Here is a 13,119-nt window from a genome sequence, read left to right as displayed (position 1 = left end):
CGATAAATAGTTAAAATATACAAGAATTTCATAATACTATAGTTATCAACATACTCCTATTACGTTATTAATGTTTAAAAAGTTTCAGGGCCAAGTATCCCATGATTTGCTCAACCATAATGATTCCAAGCGTAGGCACCACTATCGACCAAAATTTTTCTGAGAAATAGCAAAAAAACTAATAAACCGTTTTATTTGGCATTAGATTCACATGCAGCAACCTATCAGTGAAAATAATACGAAAGAATTTCACAGTGGAAATATTTTCATTTCATGCTGACGCGTACGGTTGAGTGCGGCCTACATAGTAAATAAGTTCTGCTTTTCCTAGTACTGAAGAGTTTATTGGAAACGCTCTAATGGTAGAAAAGCGCATTTCGCATTGGTTCTTGTCATATGACGCTTCCGTCTTCTGCGGATTTTGACTCACATCGGTACTAATACAGAAAAAGTTGAAATTATGAACTCCACATGATTCATAGCCAAACCTATTTTTAATACCATCCGTAATCCCATATCGATCCTGCGTTTGTGGACTTAGACACAGATCCTTCTACTTTTTGCTGTTACTAAAAATATTTAACTTCAGAACAAAACATTAGAATTTGCTGCGGGTTGTCTAGGAATGCAACGGTAGGACTATTTATTATTTTTTTCAATCCATAACAATATTTAATAGTACACAGAAACCAAATATGTAACTTTCAAATTTCCTAGTGTCGCATGAAATCATAAACAAATTACGTTCAACGAAACAATCAATTTCTCTAGCCTACTCGGTGTGAATTTATTCAAATATAGCGTGTTTTTTTATCATAGAGTTTGTATCATAATATCAGGCTGAATCATGATTTGACCAAACAATGTATCATAATCAGACCAGGTAGGGTAACCGCTCCTATATTCATCTCAGTACCTATATTCATCTCATCACGCTTTGTTGATCAATTTCTCGTCAAATTTTACCATATTTTCAACGTAAAATTTTCAGCCACTTGAGGAAACCGAGAAGCAAATAGATTTACTTTCAAAAATTTGTAGAAATTTGACGGTAAATTGGACAAATGAGAGAAATAAGATGAATATAGGTGCACCAAGCTGTTGAGATGAATAATGGAGCGTTTATCCTATTTTGTTTCAGATCGTCTCAAATTCAAGTAGGTAACTGTATATTATACACAGACTTCGCAGCCATCTATTCAATGTAGGTACAGGACAATCGCGGGGCTAGCGCTTCGATCCTACTGATAACAGTTTCAAACATACAACAGATTCAAACATACAACGACTAGTACCGTACCTCGAGACCATCTGCGAGAGCAATTAAGTTGTCTAAAACTCTTCTGGACATTTCAAAATTGGCAAAATTGATTCGTACGTGTGGTCCAAGGGCAGCCATAACCTTAATAGTCAAAGCGAACCAACCAAACAAATTATATTTTTCTTGGCTTGCTTAAGGATTCGGGACATAGATCCTAAATTTGAGTATAATCTGTTGAGTTTTGATTTTTTTTACAGCATTTGGAATGGACAAACATCGTGCTTTTCGGGGATAATTACTGTATGCATTACATAACTTGAGACCATCCTGTAGCTTCACAGGATGCATGTAGGTACATGAGAGATACTGTTCACATATGTCCAAGATATATTTCTATTGATTTCAAAAACTTCCAAACATCTTGGGGTTTGTGTATTGTATAAAGTTTTTGTCTTCCAAACATATTTCGGATTAATTATGCCTTGGAATTATAATTGCCCATGAAAGCCCGCTATCCAACATGAATAATTTAAAAGGTTAATTCATAAGCTTGAAAATGAATTGAATGAAAATTGAATTTAAAAGAACTTCTTTTTTGATTGCGTATCAGGTTCATACGCTTAACTCAATTGTAGTAGCCATGGAACACGGTTGTTTCTAATATAAACAACAAGGAAAACACGATGTAACCGCTGATTCTTTTTCCTTGTGCACACAACCAAGAATCTCAAATGGATAATGGTGATCTTTTGAATAACTATAAAAAGTACCAACGTATGACGCTAATCTTATATTATTCAAATAGAAATACACATTAAAGATGAGTACTCTTTGAAGAGATGAGAGCACGTGTTTTATTTTTTTTTAACCCGGAACACGACGCAGCTGAAATTCTTCCACCAAGAAGTTTAACCAGGTTTCGAAAAAGGCGGAATACTTCAAGGTAACGTTTCAACCATGGCTGGACGAAAAGGTTCTCATTCTTTAAGTAATGACCAACACAAAATATTTTTAATATTGAAAACTTCATTCGCTGTAAAGGAATATTTTTTCTTTGTACAATATTTAATTATTTTATTTGGCCTAATTGTAATTTTAAAAATTTTCGACATCATGTCTTTATTGTATGTCGATCGATTTTTGACGAAGATGGAAGAGAGAAGGAGGAAGTGGTAGAGACAACCAGAGTCCTGTAAACTTGTGAATAATTTTTCAACAGCTTTAATGAGAGCTCTGAGAGTCTTTGGCTACATCTTCGATTTTTCATCTGTACCAAACTGCTGATTTTGATGTCATCCAAGTTTAAAGTTGCGGATCGTACTGGAACTACTAACAAGATGTTGTTTAAACTGACGACTTTGAGGAAAACATGCTGGTCCAGCTAACAGTATCGCTATAAGCTTTGTGGAGCAGAGCACTGGTCATTCGTATTTTGTCAGCTCAGCGAAACATGATTTCTGTTGGTGTGCAACTAAAGAAAAACTGCAATACTGTCGCTGACGGACATTAACAGTTTATCCCAAAAAGAAAGCAGATTCTCTTCTCACTAAGCAACAAGAATTAGGTAGAAATTTTCTCAGTGATTCAAAATTTTATTTCATTATTTTTAAGGCCCTTTTTTAAATAATCGTGATCGTTACAACATAAATGTAAATTTATTTTCCATATAATAAAAATAAATAGAAGATTTATTAAAGGCGGGGAATTCGTGTACCTGTTTTTGCATTCAGAAAGTATATTTAAAGATTATTATTGTGTGGTCTGCCTACAAAGCAAGCTAATTTTTATAATTGAGAACTGCAACGATTTTGTTTCTAAATTTGTTGATAAATTTGTTTGATATATTTTCTTGCGTTTCTACATTAGTGAACCTGGCACCACAATAATTTTTAGAAGTATATTATGAATTTATTAAAGTATTTTCTTTCTGTACATTTTTAACGAAAAGTATAATTTTAAAACAAGTACTGGTATGTACTCCAGTAAACCTTTCTATCGTCTACTTCATGAAATAAATTCGATAATTCTATAAGGTACTATGAGGTAAATTGGGGTGAAATTGATCACCATTGAAATCTATACATGCTTTTGAAAATGTGCTTATTTTCGATATGCTAAAGTTAAATGATGATTTCTGTACTGAAAATATCATTTATAGCTAGTTTGGAAACGAAAATGACGATATTTCAGGTTAAAATTTGTTTCGGTTGATTTTGATTGAGTTTTGACTGAGTTAGAAATTTTTTTCGAAAATATGAAAAATTGCACCGGGCATGCAAGGGTTAACTTTGACAGGTATGTGAATCATGCAAAAGTTGCGTTTAAGAACACGTTAACATTGCCTAGTGTTGTGAGAGCAATATCTTTTGATCAGTATTTTCTATCACGAACTTTCAGGTGATCAATTTCACCCCACTGATCAATTGCACCCCATTCCACGGTACCTAGGTATCCGCTGTGGTTGTTGAGGTATAAAATTGGTAACCTAGGCAACCACTGCAGTGCTGTCGAGTTTATCAATTATATCAGAATAATTCAACATTTTCCGTATGTTTTTTTCGTATTAACAGAAAATGATTTGACAACTTTTGATTATCTTCAACTTCCACTGCGTTCCACAGATGAAAATACATAGGGGCATAGGGGCATAATGAGCACCCTAACTTGGTTGCTGATTTAAGCATGGAAAACGACAAAAATATTAAGCTGTCTTCAGTGCAAAACTTGAATTAACTATCTATAACTAAAGGTACACTATTCACAAATTGAAAAGTTTATCGTATCATGGTGAAAAACACAAATTGAATTCATGAATCAAAAACTAGCAATTAGTCGATGTGTGGGGCACAATGAGCACCCCACTGGGGCATAATGAGCACCCACGGGGTATAATGAGCACCCTCATAGAACATATCTTGAAACTGTGTAGAAGTACAACTAATGGGCCAACGTTTGTCGCGGGATGCCGTGATACTTGGCGGCTTGTTTCGTGAATGTCCCGTCGCGCCTCTTGGTGGCCAATTCTGCCTGCAGTACCCTTTCTGACCGATTCGGTCTCAAAGATTTTCTAATATATGTTCGCACCAGCACTGTAAACAAATACTGACTATGGAAACAGACAAACTCACAAGTCTACTGAGATGAATTTCAGGTCAGTTTATATGAAAAGGTGTGCTCATTTCACCCCACCTAAAGGTGACAATTTCGCCCCTATCGAATTAGTTAAAGTTAATAACAGATTTTGATACTAATTAAAACTAAAAATCAAAACTTCAATGATGGTGAAACTTTGGGAACGACCCATACGTCATATTGATGTGTTTACATACTTGATTGAGCCATTTAAACGACCGTAGAAGCTCATTTTGTAGTGCGCAATAATAATAATTTTTCCAACACCTGGGAACCAAGATGATTTTTTCAATATATTTCCCTATTTTAAACTGACAAACCACATTCGTTCTTCATAAAGAGATACTGTAGTAACTACGGAAGAGTTCCACATACCATATTGTATTAAAAAACGCGTAGTTTCGCATAAAAAACGGGTGCCCATTTCGCCCCGTGTGCACATTATGCCCCTATTCCCCCTACAGTTGAAATTTAGGATTTGTAAAAATTCATCTCACATATTTCTGCTAATTCAAGCTTGTTTTTGGAAATTCGAGGTGAACATTTTAATGATTAAAGTATTCTTAGTGTAGTGAGTGATTTTGTTTAGTGATTAAAATAAAAAGTGGTTCACTATTGATGGAAAAAGCTCTGGTTGGCTGCTGAATGAGTTCCGTTGTAGCCGTATAGAGCAATGCGCAAATTTTGTTTTCTGAGGTAGTTGATTATGAAAAATGAGTTTTCGAGTGCAGATACCCGACTATAATATCAAATTTACAGCTTTTAAGTGAGTTTTTGAGGATTCAACTTTATGAGAAATCTAAAGTGCACTAAGAAGATTCCAACCTTTGACTAGAAAATATGTTTTTTTCCTGTTTTCAATTGTGTTTTCATGTTGTATAAGATGAATATATGGGCTGAGATGAATAATGGAACAGTTCCCCTATTAAGATTAATCCTTAAGGTGTCCGTCTTTACCTGCTTTCCCCTTATTTGTTTTTATAACTCCGCGGATTAACATCGACGCATAATCAAATCGCAGACCAAATTAGTTTACATTCACGTGCTTCAATCCCAGAAAATGTAGCAAGAATTTATTTTATTTTCAAGTAAGATTTTCTTCAGTTATACTGGAATAACAAATAAAAACCACCAGTATGAACAAACATTTAATAAAAAATGGAAATGTAGCTTCTGGTTTTCGAGTGTAACAAAAAGATTTTCTTTCCAAAACTAGAAAAAAATTTGATAATCGGCACTCATTTCTTATCCGATGTAAAGCAAATCATGAAAATGATTCTCTTCTAGGTACTTGCTCTCGTACGAACATTTAACATGAACAGTCCACTGAAAACAAACAGCGCTACACTATTGAAAAATTGATTGCTATATTTATTTGATTTATAACGTGATTATTTTGTGTAGGAACTTGAAAATAGAAATATTTGTTTTGCCATAAATTCGAACAAAAGGAGGTTAACGCGCGTTTTCTGCAATTAAATATAGTTCACTTTCGAACAGAATTGCTAAACTGAAGCAAACCTAACCTTCGTTTGGAGCTAAATTTAAATCTAGATAGAGTTAGAGGTGAACCAACCAAAAGCCAAAAGCCTCTCTAGTAAAGAAAAAAATCTAGATTTTATCCCTCAGCTCTTATTAATCGTGTACATTAAAAGTGTCTAGAGCAAAATCATTTCAAATCGCCTGGAAATACGCGAAAATTTAATCGACCATTTTTGATTTGAATGAAACTTTGCACACGTATTTGGCTTAGCAAACTTAGCATTTTTCACAGGTGGAGAGTTTTTTTACACCCATGAGTTACATTCTAAAAGGGCGTATGCCTTTTGGCATAGGTTTTATTCGAAGCATTGTTGCCCAGAAACCGTTGGTTGTATAGAAAAACTGTCTGAGAATGAGTTGCAGGGAATTAAAAATGCATCATGAAAAAACTATACACTGTACAAAAAAAAATTTTTTGACCAAAAAAAATTAAAAATAAACATTAAATTTCGATTTATAAATAAAAGTTAAATTTTTTTTACTTTATTTTTAAAGAAACTTGACGTTAATACACAATTTTCAAAAAAAAGTCCAGGATGGAGGAATGAAAAATATTTTTTTTATGGTAGATTAATTTTTTTATGAAAATTCTAATTCAAACATTTTTCAAAATATTTGTATTCTGATGATTTTAAAAGATGCAGAGTGTCATTTCAAATCAAAAAGCTCTTGGTGGTTAACATTCTAAAGGCATTGGTTTTCGAGTTATTTCTAATTTAAGCTCGAACAATTATTGAAATTTAGGAAAATACACGTTTTTCTTAATTTGTCCATGGTTCTCCAGCAAAAACCATACATTCATTGGAATGCTTGATCAAAAATATACAATTCATTCTTTGACAACAAAACGATTGGGCGAACGGTTCTCAAGAAAAGAGTTGAATGTTCTAAGTGATATAAATATATATCAGAATCAAATACTTATTTTCGAGTTTCATTATCTTAGGAACATATTTTTTTATGACATAGATACTTTACAGAACTAGTTTCACCTTATATTTTATATACATCATAAGTAAATGATTCGTCATCTTTTGAAAACAGCTTCGTTTGTATCTTATTTTCTGAAATCGGAACAAAGGAGTAATACTTTTGTGTGGCAGCTATTATTATAGATTTTTTTTAAATATTGCTCCATTCTGTTACTCCTTGTTCATATTCTTCATATGATACCCAACTAAATGACATTTTTGATGAATTTGTATTACTTTTCTGACTAGCCCAATCATACAATTCTTTTGCGCTTGTAATGGGATGTTCATGTTCTTTAGCTAAACTTGCATTTCTTGCCATTCGTTTTAATGTGCCACCAATTGCATCGCATGGGCCACAAATTGATAAAACCGTTGTAAAATGAGCTTGACCGTTCAATATTTTTAATTTTGCAATAACGTTTTCGTTTAATTTGCGTAAGCTTGATGAGCATCGATGATCAGGAAAGGGTTTACAGCACTTGGGCTTGGTGTATTCCATTTTCACTTTATTCATCTTCACAAAATGCAAACTGTTACTAACACTTCTGGAGAAGTGCAATGGTATTTATATACGGAAACAGATATTATGGGTTACCCATGAGGTAGGCAGCGTTGCTAAACGAGCGAGAAGCAAAACATATCCACTCCTTTCTGCTCGAGACTGAGATGTGTGCTACGCTTCTCCAGTCGTTCGCACACACACTTTCGAGAAACTCTTTATTATCCATGCATTTGCCAGAGCAGCAGCCAGCATACAGCCGCTCGCGAATTCTCTTTTGCTTTTTTACTCACGCCAAATACGCGAGTACTCGAATAAGAGTACTTGACTAGGAGTGCTTGAAAAAATGTGCCCGAAAACGAAAATGCTTCGTTCACCGACTCACGCATGCGGCTTGTCCATCGCTAAACTGATGCCAAGTAGTTTTGCATCGTGCACCGACGAGCGAAAGTGGGGTGATAAATCTATATAGAATCGCATGCTTGAACGTGTATGATATTCGACCACCTACTCGCAGTGATGCCACAATTTCAACTGTATTTCGAATCTCAGAAAATCACCTTGGTGGTATTTCAATCTGTATAAATATCTGCATATATACTGGACATATCCCTTAAAATAAAAAACACAATTATGCACACGTTTATGCGTAACATATAAATATAATGCAACCTCCAATACGCTCAATAGCATTTGAGTTCTTTTTCGATTTTCAACTATATCGAAAAGTTTGTTTCGCGATCCACGAAAATCAAAAAAAAAAATCTGTATAGTTCTGTACTATTTCCAGAAAATCTGTAATCTGTATATACAGATATCTGTATAAAAAATACGCAAAAATCTGTATAAGTACTGAAAAATCTGTATATGTGGCATCCCTGCCTACCCATCGAAATATTTTTTTCGCCACTCCGCTTTGTCGTACCTTGTCACTCCGTATCGTCATAATGCGTCTTGACGGTTGTGCTCGCGAGAAAGGGAGGTACACGCGAGTGGGAAAGTACGCGAGCGAGAGTGCGTGTCGGCCTATGAGAAAACTCGCAAGCATCAACGCTCGGTAGTGTGAAATGAAAAAAGGAAAAGAGAATGAGAAACAGTACGACAGGAGTATCTCTAGTGTGAGATTTCGGTAGCGGCGAGAACGCCACTTGGAGTATCGCATGCTTTTTGCGAGCGAGTTTAACAACGCTGGAGGTAGGTAGCTTACTTTACAAACAGTTGTTATAAGTAAACAAGTAGGTAGTGTTGCACGACAAACATACGTGTAGGTAAGCTAAGGTACAGCGCCTGAGTTATTTATCCAATCGTTTTGTTGTCAAAGAATGAACTGTATACTTTTGATCAAGCTTTCCAATGAACGTATAGTTTTTGCTGGAGAACCACGGACAAATTAAGAAAAACGTGTATTTTCATATATATTAATAATTTTTCGAACTCTAATTTAAAATAACTTGAAAACCGATGCCTTTAGAATGTTAACTACCAAGAGCTTTTTGATTCAAAACAACTTTCTGCATCTTTCAAAATCATTAGAATACAAATATTCTGAAAAATGTTTGAATTAGAATTTTTATAAAAAAATAATCTACCATACAAAAAATATTTTTCATTTCTCCATCCTGGACTTATTTTAAAAGTTGCGTATTAATGTCAAGTTTAAAAAAAAAAAAATAAAAAAAAAATTAACTCGTTTTTTTCTTAAATTTATTAATATTTATTTTTAATTTTTTTTTTTGTCAAAAAAATTATTTTGTACAGTGAATATTTTTTTATGATGCATTTTTAATTCCCTGCAACTCATTCTCAGACAGTTTTTCTATACATCCAACGGTTTCTGGGCTACAATGCTTCGAATGAAACCTATGCCAAAAGGCATACGCCCTTTTAGAATGAAACTCATGGGTGTAAAAAATCGCTCCATCTGTGGAAAATGCTCAGTTTGCTGAGCAAAATACGTGTGCAAAGTTTCATTCAAATAAAAAATGGTCGATATTCGACCATCGGTGATTGGGCGCGATCTTGCTCTCTACGTTATTTACTACCTCTAATGCATTCAATTAAACTTAAACTCAATTAAACTCAATTAAACTCCGAAGGAAAACAATTGTATATTTTTAGACAAAATGGCAATCGTAAATTTGTTTCGTGATAGTATGGAAGATTGGTGCTATATTCATTAAACAATTAGTAATCGCGAATTCAGAGTATATAATAATTTTCTCTGTTCGTATTGATTTTTCCGCTTGAGATACGGTACGATCATGCAATATTTGAAAATGGAGATTTCGATCTCTGACAATTTAATCATTGTACAACTGATGCGTTATGCGTTTCACACATTTTTTGTGCGATGTCAGAGCAATCATTGTGCGTTTTGATAGGACACAGAAAAAAAAACACTTTTATTTAATAATGACTTCAACTGCATAATGAAAAAAGAAATAAAATGCAACTTTATTTTCAAAGAAGAATGGTAAAATAATCAAAAAAAATATCAATTTAAAGCAGAATTTGAAAGAAACAAACTCAAATTGTCTCTGATTTCCTTGCAAATTTTATTTCAATTGGTTTTCTCGTCAATGAGAAAAAAGAAAAAGCGCACAACGTTATTCAAAGCATGGGTTCTGCATTCTTCACAGTAAATTAGCGGTACTAATGATGTAATTTTTACAGATATGTAAGATGCGCCCTAGCGTTCACGAGACACAAGTTTGATCTTGTTATGGGTGTTACATGTGGTCGCAACCTTCTGGTTTGCTTCGTGGAAGCGAAAATAAGAGAAATACTTTCACACGGACATGATTTTCAGCGCATCACATGTTTCGAGCGCCCAAATTAATTACTTTATTTATTTGATTTATTGCACAGTCTTTCTGCGTGGGAATATATAAATAGAAATAAGAGTTTGCGCTGAGTCAAAGAAAACTTTAAACGGTTTTTGAAGCTAAATTTTACTCTAGTAATTATCTCGCAGCTGTTGATTATCGTTAATGCTCAAAATACCTGCATTATTTGCTACCTGTAGTGCTAGTGCTTTCCGAAGGTAAACAATTGTATATTTTTAGAAAAAATGCTTACGGAATATTTTAAATGTCAAGAATATCACACACACTTGACACTTTGTTATATAAGCGTTGACGAGAAAATCAAGCGAGTTGGTCGGTCTCTGATTAATAAATGTGTTTAAATTGGCAATGCTTTTGCCGAGAAATTCGAGCTGGTTGATTAGTATAACATAACACATAGTTCCATGCATAATTAATTGAATATATTTAATTAACTAATAATTATTTATGAACTTGAAAATTGTTCTTATCTAGTGGAAAGATAAATTGCAAACACTGTAATAAAAGACACAAATTACTAACCTTGCAGCAGGAAAATCGTCGCTTGATATTCGGCCAATTTCTCATCGATGTAATCTTGCGATTGCTTGGCAATGATGTCAGCAGTTGACGGACCATCATCACTGGTATCGTATATGACGTATTGAGACGGCTTACTGAATTCGTTCAAATTTGCAGATGCTGATGCTGCACCGTGTGAACCGCTGCTCGTTGCAAACGCAATTGGCTGGATTAGCTCACCGGCTTGCGGTATCGTTGTTTCTCGTGCTGGCTGGTAGGAATAATCCGGAATTTGCATCATATGTATTCGTTCAACCTGAGGTACCGTATTGTAGACGGCCGGTGACATTGATCTTTGATATGCGTGGCCGTATTGAAAGTTTGCCAAGTGCGGTTGAGGTGTACTTGAAACCGGTCTATTATACGGATTCTCGAATGCATAAACTTTATGTTCTAGTTCGGATCGGTCTGCAGGGATATTACTCGTTTTTTGGTGTCGCATTTCGTAGGATATTGCGGTTTCATTTCGAGAAATTTGTGACGCCATTGTAGGCATAGGCTGCTGACTGAAATGCGCAGCCATTTGTCTATCGTTAGCGGATGATACAGTTGATATTTGTTGCACGACATGAGGAGTCCCCGGCGGCACCCAAGGAGATGGTGAACGAAAATAGGTAGGAGGAGGTGTGCGAAACCAACCGCGTCCACTGCCGGCCGGCATGTTATTATTGACGTTCGGTGGATCGGACATTGCTGATGCTGCTGCTGCTGTGTGGGAGATCACTTTGTTTATTCGATTTTAATTTCTTCGGTTGCAGTCGATTACGTCCTTGCTATAACGTAAAAGTGGAACATTTTTTTCAAAAAATAGACGTGAGTAATTTTCGCGTTAAATATAGACATCGTAGCGCCGTTCGTTACGTTGTGCACCCGTATTCTGGAAGCCACTGACACACATAATTCTCGAAAGTGTTACATATGCAGATTGTTTAAAAATAGAACAGTTGCTGAGTTGAAAATTTATTAACTTTGAATCACTTTCTTCGTTATTCACTTTTTAACTTATAAGAATCTTCATCGTTAGTAATAGACAGTGACTAATACAGTTTAACATAATCTAACACCAAAAAAATAATAAAATATATACATGTTTGCATAAAAAAACACACGCACGACTTCCCCCAAAAATAGAAATGAACTGGTCCAAAAGGAGATTTGACTTAAAGTATCTTCTCGCTTTTCATCTATTTTTAATCTTCAAAAAAGAAACGTCCATATATTTTCAAGCTAGAATATCCACCAGTGATACTGAATCATGGTTTTCAAATAGTTACGATAAATGAGCATTCACTAGAATATCATCTAAATCTGCCACATTTGATTTCGTATGACATTGCTTCTTTCCTTCACATCACAATCACGAATGAATAACGTCTTCATTGTTAACGACGGCACATTACGAATTAGCACATTAACGTATGGATACCACATGATAAAATCAAGTAACTACTACTTGAAACACTTGTTTTGAACTATCAAAATTGTATAATAAATCGCATTACGTAACTTTGAACAGAATTGAAACAAAAACAACAACGATACAGGTGTATCCCATTTGAACAACATAAGCGATTAAGCAAATTTTCAAGTTCGACTAGCACTTACTCGAACAGCATCGTTTATAATTAACTTCCCGATAGGTTAAATCTATCTTCACTACCAATTTTCAACACATTATTTTCTATATATGGAGTAGCAGATTTATTTTTAGACTGCGGCACATTACTTACTTACTGCCTTTCGAGTTTTATCTTCTCCCGACGATACCGTAAAGTTAACTGAACTGGCATGCCAGCGTTTGAACGGTATTTTATGTAAAGAACTGTCTTGCGCGCGCAGGTTATTTAGTTGCATCTCAAATCACCTGTCACTTGTTATTGTATGCAGTGCGTGGTCGATCATTGGAAATTGGCATGATAGTGATATAGATGATTGATGGTAGATTTTCCTGATCATAAGTATAACATATTACAGTCTTTACCAAAACTATAATAGGAGTAAAATCTTATTATTTGATGATATCGTTTAATTAACAGAACTGCATGTCGGTGTTCAAATGTTATTTGACGTAAACGACGTAAAGCGCTGTCTTGCGCGCGCAGGTTATTAGAGTGTTTCCAGACAAAATGACTAGAAATTACGCAAAATATTGTTAGACCCGTTGTTTGATTTTTGACTTATTCAGTTTAGCAAACTGAGTATTTTGGGTATTTTGGGTATATAACTGAGTATATTATTATTACGGGTGGGGAAATGTTTAGACTCAAGAATATTTTTATTAAAAGGTTGTATGTATCTTAGAAT

At 34.6% G+C, this 13,119-nt stretch overlaps 1 protein-coding gene across 3 annotated transcripts in view; it reads right to left on the bottom strand.

The window, feature by feature from the left end:
* The window catches only part of LOC129726123 (muscle-specific protein 300 kDa), an 83,481-nt gene extending 71,249 nt beyond the window's left edge, over nt 1-12,232 (bottom strand). The window contains exon 1 of one of the 3 annotated variants that reach the window (XM_055682773.1): nt 10,777-12,232. In XM_055682773.1, coding sequence (XP_055538748.1) covers nt 10,777-11,506 — 730 coding nt within the window. In that variant the 5' untranslated portion in view covers nt 11,507-12,232. The remainder of the gene's footprint in view (nt 1-10,776) is intronic. The other 2 variants (XM_055682775.1, XM_055682774.1) reach the window with 2 other exon arrangements.
* Between the last annotated feature and the right edge of the window lie 887 nt (nt 12,233-13,119).

The sequence above is a fragment of the Wyeomyia smithii genome, chromosome 2 (assembly GCF_029784165.1).
Source record: "Wyeomyia smithii strain HCP4-BCI-WySm-NY-G18 chromosome 2, ASM2978416v1, whole genome shotgun sequence".
Classification (NCBI taxonomy): Eukaryota; Metazoa; Arthropoda; class Insecta; order Diptera; family Culicidae; genus Wyeomyia; species Wyeomyia smithii.
The sequence above is the reverse complement of the archived record's forward strand: the minus strand, read 5'-3'. Positions and strand labels throughout refer to the sequence as shown.